This window comes from Podarcis bocagei (assembly GCF_964188305.1).
Source record: "Podarcis bocagei genome assembly, chromosome: 9".
Lineage (NCBI taxonomy): Eukaryota > Metazoa > Chordata > Lepidosauria > Squamata > Lacertidae > Podarcis > Podarcis bocagei.
In genome coordinates this window covers 22,234,838-22,257,705 of record NC_138134.1, presented here as the reverse complement: position 1 = coordinate 22,257,705, position 22,868 = coordinate 22,234,838, and the positions used below count along the sequence as shown (strand labels likewise).

The window sequence follows — 22,868 nt, the reverse complement described above, 5'->3', positions numbered from 1 at the left end:
GCTCCCGCCAATGGATGCCGAGCGGCGATGACGCGGTGGGAAGGGCGCTCGCGACGGCAAGGAACGGCTTCCTGTTCCCTCAGGAGGAGGAGGAAGGTTGGCGGCCTGAGGAGAGTTTGTTGTGGCGGGTGGCGAGCGAGGCCAGGAGCGGGAAGAGCGGCGCCGGCGGAGCAGGGAAGGAAGGGCCCGGTCTCGCTCTGCCCTGCTCGGTGCGCGAAGCGGAGGATGAATTGGCTCTTCCCGCTCTCCAAAGCCGGCAGCGGTGGCGGGGCCGCCGCCTCCTCCTCATCGCCCTCGTCGGCCGGTGGAACCGCGCTGCCGCCGACTCTCACCAGCCTCCAGCAGCAGAAGCAGCGGCAGATCGAGTCCCTGCGGAGCGCCCACGCCGCGTGAGTGGCGCGCTGCCTAGGGGGGATAGGGGTGTCAGAGAGAGGGGGGAGAGAAAGGGGGGGAGAAACAAGTTGGCCAGTTTATTCCCCAACCCCTTTCTCAGAACTGGAGTTACAAACTTCGGCTGGGGGTGGAGAGCCGGATGTTTATCCGGCTGACAATGTTTACAGGGAATGCCTGTCGGATAAGGATCTAGACTGCAACGCGGTTAGCAATTATTATTGCTCTGAATCTGGAGCTTATTCCAGCTTCTCCATACAGTTGAGAGACCAGGTGGTTTGTTGTTGTTGAAACGCGAGCGAAGGACAGTGACTTGAAGTGTTTAGTCCGAAGGTGGTTGGTGACTGACGGCTCCGTAAGTCCGTGAAGCGAAATCCGGAGGAGAGAGCCAAAGTTGTGAAAAGACAGGCAAAGGTGCGATAGTGGGTGCGGCGCTGATGGAGGGGAAGCTAATACTCGCCGCAGTCCTGAATATAAAAATAAATGGCTTAGTCATTACAGTGGTACCTCGGGTTAAGTACTTAATTCGTTCCGGAGGTCCGTTCTTAACCTGAAACTGTTCTTAACCTGAAGCACCACTTCAGCTAATGGGGCCTCCTGCTGCTGCTGCCGTGCCGCCGGAGCACAATTTCTGTTCTCATCCTGAAGCAAAGTTCTTAACCCGAGGTACTATTTCTGGGTTAGTGGAGTCTGTAACCTGAAGCGTATGTAACCTGAAGTGTATGTAACCCGAGGTACCACTGTATTGCACATGCAACCCAGAGAGAGAAGAGTACTGTACGTAGTGGCAACCAAATTTGCTGGCAAGCTGTGTTTGGGAATGAGGTCAAGAGAGGAGATCCTGGCCCACCAATCCTAATTAACTATTGTAAAAGGTAAAGGGACCACTGACAATTAGGTCCAGTCGTGACCGACTCTGGGGTTGCGGCGCTCATCTCGCTTTATTGGCCGAGGGAGCCAGCATACAGCTTCTGGGTCATGTGGCCAGCATGACGAAGCTGCTTCTGGTGAACCAGAGCGGCGCGTGGAAACGCCGTTTACCTTCCTGCCAGAGGTTACCTTCCTGCCTATTTATCTACTTGCACTTTGACGTGCTTTCGAACTGCTGGGTTGGCAGGAGCAGGGACCGAGCAACGGGAGCTCACCCCATCGCAGGGATTTGAACTGCTGACCTTCTGATCGGCAAGCCCTAGGCTCTGTGATTTAACCCACAGCACCACCCACGTCCCTTTAATTAACTATTGTACAGGGGTATAAAGTGCTCCAGATAGCTTTCTGGTACCAAAAGAAAAAAGCTGGAGGCACCAGAATGCCTTCAAAGCCCATTCCACAGTTTCTTTCAGTTTTGGTTGCAAGTCAGCATGACAGAAAGTAGCAGGAATTGGAACATGGGGCATATCCAGTGAAAGTTAAGCACTTTTAAAACCATTTTCCTGCATTGCCTGGGTTTGGACTACATGTTCCTTGGGTCCATTCCAGCTCTAAGGTTCTATGAATTACCCTAAGAGAGAGATTTTAGCTTAACTCTCCCATTAAAATCATTTGAACTTTAAAATGTATAACTTGCCGGTATCATTAAAAGCTTGACGATTTTCAGTGTTCCGGTGACCCTTGGTAAATACCTACATTTCTTTTAACAGTATAGCTGAAATACAAAAAGATGTGGAGTATCGATTGCCATTTACTGTAAACAACCTGACAATAAATATTAACATGTAAGTACTGTGTGATCTGCTTATATGTCACGTTATATGTTTAAGCTGTGCTTCGCAATTTGGGGAAACAATCCTCTCCTCTACTAAAGATTGGTCAGATTTGCACACCTTGGGGCTGAGATGAGCAAAAACACAATTGGCCTGTTGTTTTATTTAGCAACCCAGGACCTGAATGCACTTTTTGGTCATAGTTCATTTTAATTCATTTGGTTGGTTTTGCAGAACTGTAGTAAAAGGTAAAGGGTGTCCAGTTGTGGCCGACTCTGGGGTTGCGGCACTCATCTCGCTTTATTGGCCGAGGGAGCCAGCGTACAGCTTCTGGGTCATGTGGCCAGCATGACTAAGCTGCTTCTGGCGAACCAGAGCAGCGCACGGAAACGCCGTTTACCTTCCCGCCGGAGTGTGCGGTATCTATTTATCTACTTGCACTTTAACATGCTTTCGAACTGCTAGGTTGGCAGGAGCAGGGACCGAGCAACGGGAGCTCACCCCGCTGCGGGGATTTGAACCACCAACCTTCTGATCGGCAAGTCCTAGGCTCTGTGGTTTAACCCACAGCGCCACCCGCGTCCCTTTTCAGAACTGTAGTAGTTAAGTGCAAAGTGAAGGTTTATACTCTGCTCCTCTTGCATGTGAGGATAAAAGTGTATGCAAGCCTGAAGCTCACCACAGCTCATGCATATTCACCTTAGAGAACAAGACAGTTGGCCAAGTGTACATGTACCATTCATTCTCCTTGCACACAGGGGAGTGATGAGCTTGGAGCTGACTGAATGTATACAGTGACCTTTTTGATAGTTTGCTGATTTGTGGACAGAGGATGAAGACCTTTGACTAGCTTGCTTTGGCCTAAGGACTGTGGTTTTTTTGTATTTGTAAATAGTTGAAATTAACATTTGTTATAATTTAAGTATAATTTAAATGATAAACGTTGCTATTGTCTGTAGAGTAGTAATTGTAAGGAAGGAAATTGCCTTCATTTCCAATGCAAACCATATGCTTTGAAGAGTATTCAAATAGAGATTTTTTTAAAAAAAATAATAATAACCCCAGATATCTTATTTACATGAAAGTGATGGTAATATATTTTGGTGTTCACAGATTGCTTCCGCCTCAGTTTCCTCAGGAAAAACCAGTCATCAGTGTTTTCCCTCCAATACGGCATCATTTAATGGACAAACAAGGAGTGTATGTGGCCTGCCCATTAATAAGCAATGTATGTGCAATTGTATCATTTTCCTTGAAAATTTAAGTGGTGGTCATATAATAAACTGTTCATGTCTTTTCCAGGATACATGGGTGGCAGCAATTATATTCTATTGCAAAAAAAAGTTTTCAAAGAAATACACTTACTGAAATATTAATGTGCTCTATATAGAAAAAGAAAGATTTTTTTTACAATTAGTTTTTGAACTAGAAGCCATAGCATTTTAGGTGTTTTTCCAGTTTATTTCAGGTGGTTTTTTTTATTTAAAAAACCACAAATCCTGTGTATGTATTCTGCAGAGCTCATGATCCCTTATTTCAAACCTCAATTTGTATTTAATCATGGAAACAATTCAGATTGAGGCCTCTGTATTGACAGCCCCTGGGGCGAGATAATGCCTAACAGTGGCACCTGTATTGACCTCCTGGTGTCAGTGTAAAATGACTTGCCTTGTATATCATGCTTTAATTCTGAAAATTAAATACAGCTTTTTAATCTCTTAACAGTTCACAATGCACTCAGACCTTGGAAAAATAGTTCAAAGTGTACTTGATGAATTTTGGAAGAATCCTCCAGTTTTGGCTCCCAGCTCAACATCATATCCATAGTAAGTGTAAACAGAGAAAATAAGGATGATAATACATAATACATAATTTAGCAAATGTCTGGCATAATGGGGACCTGCCAAAGCTAGATGGCTTTCAGGCAAAATTTATACGATTTCTGCTGCAGGTACCCAACTGCGTCCCCAACTCCGTTAGAAGCTGGTGAATGCCCAATTTCAACTAAAGCGTGGTGGGCTGCCCTAAAACATTGGCTCAGGATTTCAGTGTTTAATCTAGGGAAGGGTTTGTACCAACACCTGACCAATGAGGAATTTGTCAGCAAATGGCAGAAAACCATGGCTAAAAAAGCCACCTCTATTGGCCTGTCTCCCCCCCAACTGTATTACCTGGGTTATGAAGGCGCCCAAAAGATTTTAAAGCAAAGATTATGGGATAATGCACACAGTGACTTGCGATCTCGTTCACACACAGTCTCCCTCCTTTTTCCCCTAGCCTTTACAACAAACCAGCTGGAATTCCTCCCTATGCTCAGAACTTTCCGTTTCTTTCTCCATACCTACCACAAGAAACAAATAGGTCTATAACATCTGTGCCACTTGCAGAATCACTTTCTTCTGGCTACACTGCAGACAGACCTGCGGCTCCTTCCTTTGGCATGATATCAGATCTGCCATTACCTGTTCCAACAGCAGAAACCATATCACAGGTGTGTATGTCTGGTGATAGCTATAATTCAAACTTTTTATGCGCCTCATAATCCCAAACACAGATCATATAAAAGGATTTGGGGTGTTTGGGCAGAAATATAACTTAAAGTGCTTTATGATGTTGATAGATTGCTTGATCTAGTCATTGAAAAAAATCAGGGCCATATGTCCAGATTGACTCAATGCATAAAATAGCCCCCAACTCCAATTGTATTGCCCACGTAAACCAGACCACAATATAGTGCTCCACCTATACGGCATAATTAGAAACTATATAAGAGCAAGAGAAGCATTATGTCCTCATGCTAGAGGTTTCTCAAACTGTTACTCCATATAACTCAAACAAGGGTATTTCACACCTCCCAAGTGTGAGCCCCAGAGTCACCAGCCAGTTAAGATTATATCGGAAAATTGTATCCTATGTTAGTATACACTGAGAAGGCCCACTAAAATTAATGAACGTAACATTAAGGGGCATAAATAACATTAATTTTAGTGGCTGTGCTCTGAGTAGAGCTTAGTCGGATACAACCCAGTATCTCATTCCTCACTCCAGTGTTGCTGTCTTAAGACAGTTTACATGTGCACCATGTCCATGTACAATCCAAAGAACTATGGGTGGGAGTCATGTAATGAGCCAGAATTGCTGTTTCATAGTCGATTGGGGGTCAGGACATAACAGCCAGAGAGAGGATTGTTCTGTTGGAAGAACACAATGGAATTCTTCCCAATGATCTGAAAAACAATATTTTTATCAATTGAGGATATGCTCAGTCTGATTATCCTTCAACCTACATATTGGAAAACGAATGTTTTAAAAAATATAAAACACATCTTCCTACATCTTATCTCTATACTTGTGTGTGGTATAAGTTCATAGAGTGCTGCTGAGTACAAAATCTGTGTCATAGAGGCTTAGATAGACTTTTGTTGTTGCTTCAGAGTTTATGTCCAATGGATTATTCTACACTGGTGAATTAGATTGAGTCATCTTTTCATATTATAGTCATACAGCAAATAATTTTCTGTTGCTTCACAAATCTGTTAGTCATGATCTATTTTCGGGTGAAATACCATTCATTGTCTTACCTTCTTGATAAACTTTTCAGGGGAGCCCTAATGGATTCAGTTACAAAATGCCTGATGTACCTGATGCATTTCCAGAACTATTGGAACTTAGGTAAAAATATTTGTATCATTAAAAATGTATATTTTTCATGTGCAAACCAGCTCCACTCATAGCTAGATCTGCACCTAAAAAACTGCCTTTGGAGAAACTGAAAGCAGTTCTTTCATGTTCTTAGAAAACTTGAAATTCTTAGAAAACCTCAAGTGAAGTACTTCCAATTGTGAAACACTGGCACGTGAAAATGATCCATCAGTGGCTATAATCAGATTAGTTATACAGTGATTCCCCCAGAACACAGGATATTGCAACAAATGGGTTGAAGACGTTTCTGCAGGCTGAAAAGAATAGGAGCGCTCTGTCGTCCATCTCAGTGGAGCCAAAATGCTTCTTAATAGCACAAGCAGTGTTCCTATTCTGGAGGAAAACAAAATATTCCATTCATCTTCATCTGGGTGTTTCAGCTGAAAAAATTGCAGAATCAGGTTCATAAAATGAAATTGCATGCAACGTATCTTCAGTAAGGTGAGGAATGAGAGGTTTAGGATTTAGAACCTAAGAGGTACTTGAGGCTTAGATTCTACTTTGTGGATAAAAATGTTTAGGTGATCTTAAATGTAGGTGTGTTTCTTTTGAAATGCAGCATATCGCAGCTGACAGACATGAATGAGCAAGAAGATGTCCTGCTGGAACAATTTGTTAATCTGCCCCAGTTGAAGCAAGTCATTAATGACAAGGATGATTTAGTGAAAAGTATTGAAGAGCTAGCAAGTAAGACTTCAGAATACCTGTAATTTATAGAGTAACGTGAGAGTAAACGGTAACCTTCTAAAATTGAACAGTGGGTTTACTTTGCAGAAAAAAACCTCTTATTGGAACCAAGTTTGGAGACGAAAAGACAAGCGGTGTTGGATAAAGTAAGTGAAGGGGGAGGGAAATTATTACTGGAGCTTGGAAAGAAAATATTTGAGTTTGATTGTCAAGACATTATTTTCTTGTAGTATGAACAGCTTACTCAGCTGAAGGCTACATTTGAAAAGAAGATGCAACGGCAGCATGAACTGGGCGAGGTAAGCTCTGTCCCTCTTGCATATCAAAAGGGAGTGCTTTTTCCCAGTGTGTAGTTAACGTACAGATTTCACTATCACAAGATGTAGTGATAGCTTCTAGCTTAGGTCTGTTCCCGGCCTCTTTCACATTTATATCCGAAGGTGGAGCTCAAAGAAACATAAGTGGGTATTGCCTCATTTTATCTTCACAGGAACCCTATAAAGTAGGTTAAAGATTGGAAGGTTGCGCCAGATCCCATGATCTGCCATGCACCACAATGAGGTGGGAGAGTCATGAGATAGTAGGCTGTACTATTTCAGTTTAGGTAAATGTTCCCCTAAGGCTGCAATCCAGACCTCCAATCTGCCAGATAGGGCAGGGGAACCAGACCAGACACATTGCATGGGACAGAGGTGTCCCTATTCCCAGTCCAGCAGAAAATCTCAAAATGGTGTGCCTGGGCTGACTCAGAATCCACTAGAGCCTCTGCTGCCTAGACTGCCGTAATGTGGAGCTGGGTTTTGCCTGCTCCAGCCTTGTACCCTGGCCTGCAAAAGCAGCAGAGCTATAAATGCAGCGGTGGCTATGTCGCATTCCGTCTTGCCCATCTGCTATCTAGCCTGGGTTAGGATTGGTCTGTAAGACCCACCAATTAAGGGGAATAAACTGTTACAGCAGAGACTGCTATAATTTAGGTAGGAGTTGTGGTCCAGCAACATCTTGAGAACCACAGGTCTACAGTGTTCAAAACTCCGATTGTTCTAGGCGCTTTTTGCGACCGGGAATTTCATTAGTGTGAGCTGTTTCCGAACTCTGGGCGCAGTACTGCGCCTAAGATTTCAGATTAAAACAGCAGAGTAGAAGAAAAGGAGGACCTTTTTTTACCTCCCCACTTCCAGCTGCTCTCTGAAGACGGGAGAAGAGACCCTCTTAAAAATATTAGGGGGGTGGGCAGGGGAAGGACTAGACCATGTGAAAAATGAACATCATATTTTAGCTGCAGTTCATTAAATTTCAGTTTGTATTCTTGTTATAAAAAAGCACGCCTAGACATTCCATTGTTGGCTTAAGGTGCCATTTAGCTCTTAGTGTTCATATCTGTTTCTAACAATGGTCTCCTACCTGACCAGCTTACATTTCTTTCTGGGAATCATAATGACTGCATGTAGTTTTTGAGCTGTATAAACAAAAAAGCTAATAGTTCAGTTTTTCCTTAATATTTCTAAATTAGAACTAAGTATAGCCATACTTATTAGATTTATATGTCTTCAGGCCCTTCACAAAACCTTTTCCCCCCTAGAGTGGCTTTGCAGTATTAAAGCAGAATACAGTCAGAACAATCAATTTACCAACAATACATCACCACTTATTTCATTTTGCAATCGGAATCTTTTTGTCACCCAGCATTTTCCAATTTTGCTTAGAGTTGTAGTGCAAGTGCTCTGCAGGCAAGACTGAAAGTAGCAGCTCACGAAGCTGAGGAAGAGTCTGATACTATTGCAGAAGACTTTCTGGAAGGGAAAACGGAAATAGATGACTTTCTTAGTAGCTTCATGGAGAAGAGAACAGTATGTGAAATTCCCTTACATTTTAAAACGAATTATGTTTTGCATAACTTAAATCTTAAAAAATAGAATGAAAATGTCCAGCAGAGAAGCTGTTATGGGATAGAAAATGATTCTCTTCAGCAGTTTTGAAAAATAGGCTTTTTGTTCTTTTTGAATTGTATAGTAGAACTGTGTTGCTATCTTGGGTAGAGAGATTATCCTCGAGCCTTCCTGCATTTCACCACAAGCTCTTGTCCAAGTATCTCACCAATTTGTGGCATAATCTTTGCGACATCCTCAGTACTTTTAATGCTCAGTGTGGTGTACTATGCAAGGCTGTGCTTAGATTTGCTAAATATCCTCAAATAAATTGTTTTAAATTTTGGAATGCAAAAAAGGACAGCTAATTTCTAAAGCCCGCTTTCTAAAGCAATCACTACACGAAGATACAATACTCAGAAGTAAGCCTCCATGACTCCAGAGAGACTTAATGGACTTACTCCCAGGTAAATGGGTTTAGGATGGCAGCCTAAATTACATATAATTCACACCATGAAACAGCAATTGAAAATATATATATCAAGTTCCATTAGCACAAAAATTACTGCCTGTGCTGTTAGTGCAACAGGACTTCCTCTCCCTCTCTTCTTCTGCTCCCCAAATCTGTTCTGGTATTCCCCCAATACTCTAGAGGAAATGGGGGGGCATGCATGGGAGAGAGAAGAAGTAGAGGAAGTCTGTTCGCACAGGCACAAATTCTTGGGCTAATGGGGTATGATTCCACCAAAATTAAGCATCTTTAGTTTGTTGATTCGTGGAAAAGAACTAAATTATCCCACCGAAGTCAATGAGATTTAAAAGTTCTGTAGAAATTGCTTACATTGGCCAATAATGGCAAAGATTACTTGGTGGTTAGAGGCTTCTATGGTTGAAGAATGCACAGCTTTTATTTTTGTTCCATATCAATCGGGGAAACTGTAAGTCATGTGCAGCTAATAAAATTAGGGCCCCAAAATATGTCCCATACTTGAAGCCAAAAGCCAGCTAGTGGAATGTGGTTTGTTTTCCTGTTGATTTTCACAGTAAAATGATCAAATGCAATGTGACTGGTTAGCAAATTATGCTCCAAGATAAAAAAATGTGAGTTGATTCATGTCATGTGGCCCATAAACCTTAAAAAAGCATGCTATATAGAGCATGTGGCTGTAGATGAATGCTCACTTGTGTTTCTCTTTTAGGTTTGCCACTGTAGAAGAGCGAAAGAAGAAAAGCTTCAACAGGCAATAGCAATGCGCATTCAATTTCATGCTCCATTATAGGTATGTTCACACAATATTCAGACTTGAGTTGCCTTTTCTTTTTAAATGCTACTTATACTTTTCAGATTCATACATTCCGCTGATGTTACAATCATTGACATTTCAAAACTTGACTTCCTTCCCCCCTCTTTCTGCGGTTCCTTAAATTTATTTTTACTATCCTATGCATATCCTAATTAAGTTAATTTGCTCATTTATTCATCTAAATATATACTCTTAGGAAACTGCAGGTTATTACAATGATCCTGCCAATGTTTTTATCTCTTTACAATTTATCTGTAAATATCTAATAAACCGTTTCTATTCGTTTGTTATCTTGATTTCTTGGTTCTTCCGGTAAGTTTAGCCATTTCTGCATATTACATAGGTTTTTGTATCCATTCTTCCTTTGATGGGACTTCTGCTTCTTTCCATTTTGGGACGAGTAACATTCTTGCTGCTGTAGTCACATACATGTATATGTTTCTATACGGTTTAGGTAGTTCTGTCCCTGTAATTCCCAAGAGAAGCTCACTTTTCTGCCATCCTCAGTTTTCTGGGTTTTCTCAGCTTGTCTTGAATTAAGCTAATGAATTGTACAAATCCCGGGAAATCCCAGTATAGCTTAATGGAATTTTGCATTACATGGTTGTTTGATTCCAGCTTTTCTTTTTCTTTTCTTATGACATAATGCAAGCAAATCAGGAGGCAAAAGGAAGCTTTCTACCCTTGATTAATTAGAAGCCTGCCTTTGCGAAGCTGTTTGTGTACAATGAGAAATCTGACTGACTGTAGTTATGTTTGTGTTCACAGGTTTTCCAGCTAAATAGAATTTCTGAGGCAAGTGAATGAATCCAGAAAAGCACATTTTCATATAGCTGTTATTTTGCAAATAAGCATTTCATCACCAATGTTGTGTTTATAGAAGAGACTGTATGCAGAACTGGGATGATGATGATTATTATTTTGGTACAAATTAGGAAGTCTTTCTATTCTCATTTCATCCGAGAAATCCTCCTATTGCAGTGTTTGCACTAAATATTTCTTGTCATTATTATTGATAATCCTTATCATATTTAAGTTCCTACTTCTCTCTCCACCTACTTTATAGATTAAATATTTAAACATGTAATTTTGACTAGATTTTTAAATTTTATACAACATAATTCATAACTTTTGTATTAAACATTTGCTGTTTTGGGGTGGGGCAGGGGCTGTAGAAATGTTGGTTACTTAAAAGTAAGTTGCAAAGTTTGTGAGGCAAAACTCGTATGTTAAGTCCTCTTTAAAAAAAGAATTCTGTTTCTTGAAATCCAGTTTTCAACCATTTTTATGTTGACAGCAACACACTACATTGCTATTGAAATTAAGTGGTGGTGGCAGGTAAAAAGCTAGGAGACTTGAAAATGGCCTTGCACCCTACTGAGGAGATGTACACAGTTAGCTGCTTGTGGGATCAGGTCTTCATTCTAGAGGAAGAGTAGTTTCCCAGCTTCTAGCACCACATAAGAAGGGCAAGAGTATGGGTAGATTTCAGCTGCTCTATTTTTGCCCTTGGATGTGTGGAAATCGCTGAAGGGATTTTATCCTGCATATATAATACAAACACATACCAAGGTTTGAAGGGAAGGTTGGGTAGACCAGCGCTGTGGCCAACCTGAGTGAGGAATCAATTCAAGCAGGAAGTAGAATCATCTGAAAGAACGGAGCCCAAGATTTCTTTGGAGCAAAAATTCAAGATATAGTGATTCACCAAAACCAAAGAATTTTGTTGTCATATATAAACATGTTAGATTATTTGTTTACCTCATGGTGCTGTAGCTCTTCCAAGGAACTCAAACTACTTCACCGACCTTACATTCTTTAACTCAATTTCCCCCCTACACAATTATAAAAAAATGGTAATTTAACAGATAATTCCAAGTGTATATATCTCTTGTTCTCCCGCCTCGCCCGGTGTCACTCAACTTTGTTAAAAGAAGTTAAACTTCCTTTTCTTGGGTGGCTGCAAGGGCTTTTTCAGAAAGTTTCTGGTACTGATATTTGCATCTATAAACCAGCACTTCAGATCTCACAAGTGAGAAACAGCTGTAGAGTTCAGCGTTACAATACCTTAACGGGCTCTTCTTGGCATCATTGAGTCTTGAACTGAAAATAAAACAAGCTTGGTGGAAAAACATACTATTGCTACATTTGTCATTTAGACGACATTACCAACTTGCTTGCTTGCTTGCCCTCTGAAGCTTCGTTTCTCTTCCTTAAAACATGCCCTTTGGGACATAAGATTTTAGGGGCATTTTGAAAGAAACCAGCTTTGAGTAATATTGAACTAAGCTTTAGAGTATCCACCCCCATCATTCAGCCCGGACACAGAGGTCCAGCTCTGAGGGCTTTCTGGTGGTTCCCTCCCTGCAAGAAGTGAGGTTACAGGGAATCAGGCAGAGGGCCTTCTTGGTAGTGGCACCCGCCCTGTGGAATGCCTCCCATCAGATGTCAAGGAGATAAACAACTACCTGACTCTTAGAAGACATCTGAAGGCAGCCCTGTTTAGGGAAGTTTTTAATGTTTGATGTTTTATCGTGTTTTTAATATTCTGTTGGGAACTGCCCAGAGTGGCTGGGGAAACCCAACCAGATGGGTGGGGTATAAATAATAAATTATTATTATTGAAATTAACAGATTAAGCTTTATTACCTTTTATTTAGGGTGGTATATACATATACCATTGGGGCTATTGAGAAACGATGGGTGTATCAGCATGCTGAAGGGAGCACTGAGGTTTGCAGGGAGAGCAGGAAGACAGAAAGCAACTTTATCTGCAAAGTAGGTCAATGAGGACTAAGTAGCCATGAAATGCTGTTTATGGTGGAAGTGAATTTGAGAGGAAAGCACTGTGTGGAAGGAATGGCTCTCTGAAAGCCAGAATAGGAGCATTTTTGTTAGAAGGAAAGGTATGCTGTAACATCCTGTGTGTCCCATCAGTTGTACATTTCTTTTAATCTGAAATTTATCTTGGAATATATCAGTCGTTTTTGGTTTCTTCCTGGTCAATGGTGGACGTGCAAATTAAAATCAGTCTCTAATATTATTGAGCAGAACCATGCCATGCCATACCTAAGCTTTGGTTCTCCTTTAAACAGCATGTGAAGATGGAGCTTGAATTGGCACTTAAATAGCTTTACAGCTAAGAGTAGATAGTTTGGACATAAAGCATGCAGGTAAGACAAAATTTGCATGCTGGCTATTAATAGTCCAAAAGTCCTTAGCAGTTTGTCCAGGGTGCAGAAACAGATTATAGATCCACCTCAAATTTCACATTTCTCAGGGTGCATTAGGGTTTTAAAATTATATCTCTGCACCCCAACAGTGAGTCATTTGAGCACACGGCAGTGGAATAGTCAACCCCTTTGATCCACCCATTGGGGGGAGTTTAGTTCAAAAAGGTTTGAAGTCCACTGAACTAGTGCGGAGGAGTGGGGCTACATTCCCCCTTACTTAAGCAGCTGGTGGCAGGGTTAAGTGTCTTGAAAGAGTTGAGCAGTGCACGCCTCTAGATTGCGGATTCAAAGAAATTGATGAGAGCACAAACATTTATTCTAAAAGAATATCTTGAATTTTCCAAAATTATAATAATCCTAAATATAAACAATGGAGTATAATAATTGTGCGTCCTTATGTATTTATTATTTAAATAACCTTCATTCAGGTAGTATAGTGCAGCATTAAGACGATACAGAAACAAAACAAGCCATAAGGTCTTAAATCAAGAGTTCAGAGATCCCAAGCAAAACCATCAGGAGTTGAGCGGCAAAACTGGACATTAAAATATGCTGCACAAATTTTACGAAGTGTTTTTCATATTTCAAACTCCTATATTTCTAGAAATACAGACAAGATGATATAGTATACAGTGTTACACTTGTTTTAAGTTCAATTCCCAGATTTCACCTTCACATCATCCGTATTTCATATGTGATTCCACAAACATGGTGGCTTCCATGCTTTCCAAGTTTTGAAAGAAACCATTCTTCATTCCTATCCAGAAAAATCGTTAAGAATGTACATCAGGTATTCTACGCATATGTTTTAGAAAGATGTATGATTCTAAAGTGTGGAGCTGATTTCAAAACATGGAATGTTTAAAACCAATGTGAGTCATCTTGCAAGTTTCTGAATGTTGCTAGATGTGTTACATCCCTACCAGGTTTTTATCACTAAAGGCTGGCGCTATGAGTTTTGGGGACAGTGTTTGCTCCCAAAATTATGTCCCTTGGCCTACCCACTCCCCGCCCACTCCAGGAGTGAGATACAGCCATTACATTTACATAAGAAGAAGTGACAGGAATCTGGGTCCGTGACTCTGCTGGGTTTTCTGCTACTAGTAACCAAAATCACTTAGTTTAACCAAACCCAACTAATCTGGATTATTGCAGTCCATTTACCTTATTGCAGCTCCATATACCTTAACAGGAACTATTTTTGAATCAAGCCCCCTCCTGTTTGCATTGTCACACCCTCTTTGCCTGCATGACCACACCCTGAGTTCTTTTCCTGTTTTGTCGCTAGACTAAAACCAGGGTTTGACTGTTGTACGTACACATGATAGCTAATCCAATATAAACTCTTAATCAGGAACAAAATGTGGTTTGCGGGACATGCACAGGGGGTCTTGTTGCACAGGCAGAGTTCAACTTGCGGGGCATTGAATACAGCCCAGTATCTTCCAAACTAGAAGTCAAAGATAGGCCTTAAGTACAGGGGTCCCATTAAGCAGCAATCATCTTCAAATCCCCCCACCCCCAAAATGATATAAAAGCAGAGCTCTCGGAGACAGAAGTCTAGCAAAAGACATCAATCCCCATAAACAGCCTCTCTGCATTTACCTGGATTCACATCCCTTGCTGTCTCAGTGCTACAAACCCAACCAGAATGGACAGGGTATCTTTTGTTCTACATGGGCTTGTGACTTTGCATCCTTGATCGTGAAGCTGTTGTTACACATGGCTATACCTGGAACTAAAACTGGATCAGGGTCACAGTATTTAAGGAAGCGTCTCCCTTAGAGGAAAGCAAAGAGAAGGCCCTTTGTTGATTTGAGCTACAACTTCATTGTTTTCTTCCTCTTCTGCAAAGCTAAGGGGCAGGAAAGATTGGGGCTTCTGGGCCTGCTTGGCACAAGCTTGTGGTCCTCAGGGTTTGTGGTCCTCGGCAGTACAGCCTTGCTTCAGTGCTCCCCATCTGTAACACAGGGAAGTGATTTCTAAATACTTGGTCCTTTTAAGAATCTGCAGCAAGTGACTGGTATGCTGTCTGTGCCTACACTCGTCTTCTAATCACCTGCACAGGCTGGGGCTGGTGGCAGTTGTAATCCAAATTATCTGAAGGGCACCAGTTTGAGGAAGGCTGGAATAAATCCAGCAACCTGTGAATGATTTATTTTTTTACTATTTTAACTATAACTTTCTGAACAGATGGAGTAATGCTCTTCAAGAAGTGGACTTCTTTGTTCAGCTGTATCCATAAAGCGGCAAGCTGTTATTTTGCAGGAATGGTGAGGGCAAGTCATTCTTTTGTTTTGGCATGGCTTGCATCAACATGTTTTCTCGAAGCTTCTTTGGAACGGTACTGCTGTCGACCAACTAAACACAAACCTAGAATTCTAAGTTAAATAGAAATTGTCTGTTCTGTATGGCTCTGTCAGTTATTAAAGGAAGATGAAGCAATCCCATAAATACATGACGGTTTTTAAATAGGAGAAGCTAAATATAAGAGGTTATTTTTCCAGTTAAGATTCTAGCTTACAACTATGTTACATCTGGACCTTAAGTGCACAACTCTATTTCTTTGGACTTTTCTCTCTTTCAACATGCAGTCATTTGTCACCTGGCTGGCTGTCGTTTCAGACAGTAAGACAAACAGCTTCGTCCGAATCGCGGTCTTTGGTGCTATCCTCGCTGGGCAAACATCCCCCTCCGCTTGGGGACCGGCAGCTCATGTCCTCCACACCTGACTCCTGATCACTGTTGGCAGAGAGATCTGGATCGGAGCTTTTCAGGTTATCTTGCGTAAGAATCAGGGCTGAGTCTTCTTCATCTCCCTGTGATGGACTCCGGGAGGAGAAGGATTTCAGATTGCCTGTGTAATCCTGGGGAGTGTTGGCGATGCTGTCATTGGAAGTAGAATGTCCAAAGTCATTGCTTCCATTTCGTTGTTTTTGCTTCATCTCACCATTATTCAACGGCCCGCTTGTAAGTTTGGCCAATCTCTGCAAGACAAGAAACAGTTCATTCCTCGTTTTTCTATCTTTCAAAGCATGTATATCCCGCTCTTCAGCAAGAAAAGCTCCCAGAATTACTCACATATCAATAAAAATGACACAGTCCCTGCCCTGGCACCTCACAAAAGGAAAAGGGGACAGCAAGGGAAGAGAAAATATACATCCCATATTAACATTATTTCCAAATATGCTTACTATTTCTCAAGGGCCATCAAGGCCTTAAAATAAAGAAAACAAAACAGCAACCTGTCCGTTTCCATCTTAACTGGTCAAAAAGGATGGGGAGGGGAAGAGTAAAGCAAGCAAACTCAGGCATGAAATTATTGGTGTTACAAGGCTATTATAAACATCAAAAATTTGGTGCCTGAGGTTGATTATTTTCCTCTTCTCTCCCCATCCCTTTATCCTTTTGTGTCACATCTGTTGCTTTTCTTGATCTAAGTCACTCTAGGAGCCTTTGTGCATAGGGATGAGTATAAATGCTTTGAACAAAAAAAACTAAATACGGAGAACAACATGAAATATAATGGATTGGATTGAGAGAGAATGGCCAAGTGAAATTACAGTGGAGCAAGTTTCCACCCTGGAGACTTAGGATACTGACTCGCACCATTCCCGCCCCACCCCCAGGCAAAATGTATTTTCTTTTCTTATCCTGAGAAAATGTGTTTTGATAAGGTCCAATTTTTGGAGGGTTCTCTTTCATCTTTGGAAGGTCATTCCTGACCAGTCTTCATTTTTTTATTTTGACATAAATGTTTGGTACCAAACTACTTAGAAGACTGTCTAAGCCCAACTGAACTTGCCAGGGATTTGAGATCAGCTACAGAAGTCCCATTAGTGTAGTCTCCATAAAATAAGCGAAGGCTGGTGTATACAAAAGACAGTGCCTTTTCTGCAATGTGCCCATGTCTATGGAACACTCTCCCTCAAGATCAGCTCTCTCCTTCGTAGTGTTTAGGTGGGCTCTAAAAACAATTTTTAATGAGAGAGTTTAACAGGCAGTAGTCTGGACGCGGGTGGCGCTGTGGGTAAAAGCCTCAGCGCCTAGGGCTTGCCGATCGAAAGGTCAGCGGTTCGAATCCCTGCGGCGGGGTGCGCTCCCGTTGCTCGGTCCCAGCGCCTGCCAACCTAGCAGTTCGAAAGCACCCCCGGGTGCAAGTAGATAAATAGGGACCGCTTACTGGCGGGAAGGTAAACGGTGTTTCCGTGTGCTGCGCTGGCTCGCCAGATGCAGCTTTGTCACGCTGGCCACGTGACCCGGAAGTGTCTCTGGACAGCACTGGCCCTCGGCCTCTTGAGTGAGATGGGCGCACAACCTTAGAGTCTGTCAAGACTGGCCCGTACGGGCAGGGGTACCTTTACCTTTACCTAGTCTTACTGCTGGCTGCAATATATTGATCTGAAATGTTTTTACTGCTACTATTACACCTCTGATTATGCTGTTTATATTTTATACAGTTTGTAATTGTTTTACATGTTATAAGTCACCACGGGGGAAATGTTTCATTTTAAATGGCAGCTAATAACTACAATTTTATGGGGGGACAGGAAAGAGAGGATGGGAAATCATAATAAAAACAAGACAAAAAAAAAGTCTTCTGTCTCATCACTTTTAGGATCAGGGATTGTGAAGTATTTGGTACTATTTCGCTGGTACAATAAACACTGACAGACGTCGGGAACAATCCATCCAAAGTCATAAAATTAGCTTTAGCTGGGGGGGGGGGTGGAATGCAAGTGCTCCAGTCAAGAAAGGGAGATCTGTATGCTGGAGGTGCATCTCTGTATCTTCATAGTGATGGACTAAGTTTAGCTTGATGGACGCATCCCCATCTAGGACCACCAGCTGCATGCAACACACACACGTTGAACTGGATCAAAGCTGGGCCACCACACTGACCTCAAGAAGCATAGTGAAATGTAGTGGTTATAGAGTGTTGACTAGGACCTGGGAGTTCAGGTTCAATGCCCTGTTCAACTCTGAAAGCTCCTTCACTGGATGAGTCCCAGTTTCTAAGCCTAACCTCCCTCACAGGGTGGTTACAAGAATAAAACAGAGAGGCGGAGAACCGCATAGACCACCTTTGTTCCTTGGAGGAAAGGTGGGATTGTTGGCATCCATCATGAGAGAGAATGGCATGTGCCACTGGGGATGAAGTCAAACCAAAGTGCAAGCCTGGGCAGTGTGGATGGAGGTCCTGGGCTGCCCAGATGACAAGAAACCACTCTGGGCCTTGCTGATGATATCCCACAAGGCAGCGGAGGTTTAAGATCAGAGTTTTCCTTCTCAATGGGTTACCATCCCAGGTTGACAAATCCCATCTTCCCCCTCTATAGCACATGCAGAAACCACCTTATGGACCCACTATTGGTTCGTCCTCCAGAGCCTGTCTTTGCATGCAGAGGAAGTCCCTATCTCATGGAAGGTTTGAGACCCATCAGCTACCCTCACCTGGTTTAGCCAACCAGTTGCATGCTGACAGCTTCTAGGAGCTACAGGTGGGAGCTGAGAGCAGGATGGGGACCAAAGGTGGACAAACTACCCCAGAAGGAGCATAACATGTCCCCCACCAGAGGGACTACCCCTGGCCCTAACACCCCAAAGGTGGGATAGAAATGTAATAAATAAATAAAGATACCTCTTCCAAGACCAGTAGCTCTTCCTCCAATTGTTGTGTTTCTTCCTTCACTGCCAATAAGTACTCAGTAACAGACTGCCGAGGATGCAGCCCTTTTTCAAAGCGGTTGTACATTCCACTCCAGAATCTGGAAAACGAAAGAATGAGGTTGCAGGACTCACAAGGAAATCCAGTACATGCCTATTCAGGAGTATGTCCCACAGAGTTCAATGGGGAAAGTTGTACCTAAATGAGTATAAGATCGCTTTTAAGGCCCAGCGCAGACCTCTGCCAGCAGTCGGCAACCTGCGGCCCACAAAGACTTTTACTGGCCCACGAGCCGCCCCTGAACTGAGCTGCCCACTCAGCGAGCACCTCGCACTCTGCGCTAAACCAGCACAGCGTGGGAACTCACCGAGCGGCACCGGAAATCGCGCCTGCACATGCGCAGATACCGAAAATCGCGTCTGCATGTCAAGACGCTGAAAATTGCTTCTGCGCAGGTGCAATTTTTGGTGTCTGAGCATGCGCAGAAGCAATTTCTGGCACTGTGGACATGCGCAGACAAGATTTCTGGCGTCATGCTGCGCCAGTCTGGCTCACAGACAATCTCCGTGGGAGTGATCCGGCCGATGGCCAGTAAACCTTGCTGACCCCTGCTCTATGCTATACTAGACACAAGTTTAATAAGGGGGGAAGTTCCTCAAATTTCAAGTTGACATGTGAAAATCCTTGCCTGCCTTCTTCTATCTAGGGGCTAATTTTAACATGGAAGTCTGCAAAGCCATGCAGCTCAAATATATATTCCTAGATTTCTGAGACGTTTCTGTCTGGGAAAGTGACACATTTCAGCATGAAGCAGCTGTCGAGCAATCAATATTTCACAAATTGCCGCAAGCACAAGATCCCTGAAACAATGAGTGTGCTGCAGTGAGAAGGAACACCTAATGTATAGGCAGATGTTTCTTCACATAACCCTGAGACGCTGGTTCCCCCCGTGACCTACTCTAGTTTACTCTGTCATTGTCACAGACCTCACCTACATGACAGTTCCCTGGTTAACCTGAAAACAGTAGTCTCAGAGAAGGTGGGGTACACCATAAAGACATGTTGTGGACAACTTGGGTTAGACTTATCCGCCCTGTTGTCCAGTTCCTCCGGTTACATGCAACCAAAGGTGGGTTGCGTGCGCATAAGCAGATCAGAGCAGGGTTAAGTAACAGTCAGAGGTGGATTCAGAATAGAGCTGTTTAGAAAGGGCTTGTGAGGCTATTTTAAGAGGCTCTGTAATGCTGTAAGTTCTAATGATAGCGCTAAGTGGATTCCCGTGAACACAACCACCCCTTTCCCAAATCTATAGTAGTTCAGTTTAATTCTCAAGAGGCAATGTTATCTTAAGATCAACTTTTAAAAAACAATTTCCTCGGGGAACAAAGCAATCAGAACAATAAAACAGCACACCCCATAAAGGAAACCAATGAGAGATCCTGATTTCTACCATTTGCATTTGTACATAAAACATTTTCAGCTTTTGAATTGTAGCAATAATAAACATTATTTGTAAATTTCCATAAATATAATTTTAGGGGACTGGATGTGCTCGTTCCAGTGTCAGCGATCCTCACAGCATATCAGGGTTAAGACTGCAGCCCCATTAGGCATTTGGTATCCATAGCTACCAAATGTGTGAAGGGACCAAAGAGTACATGTGGGGCTAGCCCCCCTACCACTGACTCTGCCATGCATGCCAGCCCCACCAGCTGCATGATTTGCATCAGTTTGAAGGGCACTGCTTCTGGGCATGTCAGTTTCCAACATGAGGACAGGACCTCTGATTAACCAAGCTTTCCCATCCCTGTGGAGGAAATCCTATGTGCTGAGGAGGGCCCCTCGTCAGACTGCTGGTAATGACTCATCAGCTTGTAGGTGTGCCCACCACATGCAGTAGCAAGCCTTGTGCCTTTCAGCTGACCCCTTCATGTGGTTGGTGTCCATGGGTACCAAATGCCTCAGCAGGGCCCGTCTATGCTGCAGAAGGCCTTCTCGGTAGTTGCGCCTGCCCTGGGGAGCGCCCTCCCATCAGATGTCAAAGAGATAAAAAAATCATACGACTTTTGGCAGCTCTGAAGGCAGCCCTGTTTCAGGAAGCTTTTAATGTTTGATGTTTCGGTGTGTTACTTTATACTTTATTGGAAGCTGCCCAGAGTGGCTGGGGCAACCAGGTCAGGCAGGGTACAAGAAATATGTTGTTGTTGTTGTTATTCCACAGGATCATAGAAAATATATAAAAACTCTAGCTTTGGGAGTGGGGGGGGGCCTAGAAAAACGAAAATGAGCAAGAAATCTAGGAATATATGTAAGTGGCCATTTGGGAAGGAAGTCCTATACAGGCACATTTGACTTTAAAAGTGAGAACTTCAATTATTATTATTATTATTATTATTATTATTATTATTATTAATTAATTAATTTGTTTGTTTGTTTGTTTGTGCCCCGGCTATCTGACTGGGCCGGACCAGCCACTCTGGGCAGCTTCCAGCATGTATAAAAACATAGTAAAACATTAAACCTTAAAAAGCTTCCATATACAGGGTTGTATATACAGGCGAGAGAGAGAGAGAGAAAGAGAGATGATGATGATGATATATATATATTCAATATAACTTAAGGATGACATTTGCTGAAAGATGTTAGCAATCAAACCACAGGATATCTGCCACATAAACAAGGTGCAAGCCTATAATGGGAACAGGTGCTTTTAGAACATAGATCCTAATACAAATTTATTTCAGGACTGGGCATTGACATTATTTCTGGGAATAATCCAGTGATACAAGTGAAGAGTCTATTTAGCAAGAAACTCCACATGGCTTTATGTCTCCTAAACGCAACGTTATCACATTATTCATACACCGGAATGAAACCTGGGAAACAAACAGCAGCATTTTGTCCTAACGTTTTCCGTTAAGAGAACACCCAGTGGCAAGATTGTCACTTACTTGTAGATAATATGGCAGGGTGCGGACTGTGGGTGCAGGGTCCGGTTATGGTCTTCCCTGTACAGCGGATTCACATAATCTGCCCGATTCTTCCACAAGTGAGCCCAAAGTGAGTAAGTCCGCTCTTGAATCCTGTGAGTTGATTTGAAAGACAAGTCCCATGAATACAAGCCCAAGCCAAAATACGCTGGTGGAAGTAGGTTAAGAGAGCAAGTGTTTAGTTAAGAAGTCTAGAATTCAAACGCTCTGGACTGGGTACTCTTTGATTCAAGCTCCTCTATTCTGAATGGAGAGGGATTAGAGGAGGGGTGGAGAACCTCAATCCCTGAGGCCAAAAGTGGCCCACTGAGCCTCACTTCCCCGCCCTTTGAACCCTCTCCAAAGAAGAAGAAGAGTTTGGATTTGATATCCCGCTATATCACTACCCGAAGGAGTCTCAAAGCAGCTAACAATCTCCTTTCCCTTCCTCCCCCACAACAAACACTCTGTGAGGTGAGTGGGGCTGAGAGACTTCAAAGAAGTGTGACTGGCCCAAGGTCACCCAGCAGCTGCATGTGGAGGAGCAGAGATGCGCACCCGGTTCCCCAGATTACGAGTCTATTGCTCTTAACCACTACAGCACACTGGCTCTCCAAAAGCACATCCCTTTCCCAGGCTGCAGTCTTCACTGGCCCTCAAGTGCTTCTGTCTGGATTGAATGTGTCCTTGGCCTATGATTGTGCTTCTTGCTTACTTGAGTGGAAAGGGTGAGGCGGGGGGGCGCATGCGCACACGTTTTTCACATAGAAGCTGCTACCTTTTGCATGGCTGACATGCAGCCTACCGCACAAAGTTGCACCTGTTGTTCAGTCCACTTTTTGTCCTGGGGTCTGCTCAGTACTTGAAAACAGAGCAAGCTTTCCCACAAGTCAAGGCACTGTCAGGCAAGGAATGTCCACATTTAGGAATTAACTCAAGTGTTTCCCAAACAGCTGCTTTTGGACTACAATTCCCATCATCCCTGACCACTGGTCTTGCTAGCTAGTGATGGTGGGATTTGTAGCCCAAAAACAGCTGGACACCCAAGTTTGGGAAACAATGATGTTGCCAATAGTGCACTTACAAGTTAGGAAAAGGCTACATCAGTCCTACGTCTCTCAGCTACACCTAGGTGTGCACCCGATGAGGCAGTTGCTGCAACGGAGAGGCCCCTCCCTTGAACCTGGCTTACGTATCTCCCTTATCCGAACTGCGAACAAGTAGGTGAAGATTCTGCCTGTGTGAAACCTTCTGCTCCTCCCTCTTCAATCCTATTCTGGTCCTGGGAATCAGTGGAGCAGGACTGAAGGGGGCAGGAGGAGTGGGTGTTGAAGCCCTTGACTCTAC

The 22,868-nt window shown here is 42.9% G+C and overlaps 2 protein-coding genes across 3 annotated transcripts in view; one reads left to right on the top strand and one right to left on the bottom strand.

Annotated features, from left to right (window-relative positions):
• Positions 1 to 63: 63 nt before the first annotated feature.
• VPS37A (VPS37A subunit of ESCRT-I) lies at positions 64 to 11,785 on the top strand. Its single transcript, XM_081208947.1, has 12 exons — positions 64 to 389; positions 2,031 to 2,105; positions 3,207 to 3,321; positions 3,819 to 3,919; positions 4,371 to 4,584; positions 5,695 to 5,765; positions 6,355 to 6,482; positions 6,570 to 6,628; positions 6,713 to 6,781; positions 8,186 to 8,329; positions 9,547 to 9,627; positions 10,420 to 11,785. Exons 1-11 carry the CDS (start codon positions 226 to 228, stop codon positions 9,625 to 9,627), a joined length of 1,221 nt encoding a protein of 406 aa, XP_081065073.1. The 5' UTR covers positions 64 to 225; the 3' UTR covers positions 10,420 to 11,785.
• The window catches only part of MTMR7 (myotubularin related protein 7), a 41,615-nt gene continuing 30,232 nt past the window's right edge, over positions 11,486 to 22,868 (bottom strand). For both annotated transcript variants that reach the window (XM_081208877.1, XM_081208878.1), the window contains exons 12-14: positions 21,504 to 21,635; positions 18,526 to 18,652; positions 11,486 to 15,871 (exon numbers count right to left, since the gene is read on the bottom strand). In XM_081208877.1, coding sequence (XP_081065003.1) covers positions 15,506 to 15,871; positions 18,526 to 18,652; positions 21,504 to 21,635 — 625 coding nt within the window. In that variant the 3' untranslated portion in view covers positions 11,486 to 15,505. The remainder of the gene's footprint in view (positions 15,872 to 18,525; positions 18,653 to 21,503; positions 21,636 to 22,868) is intronic.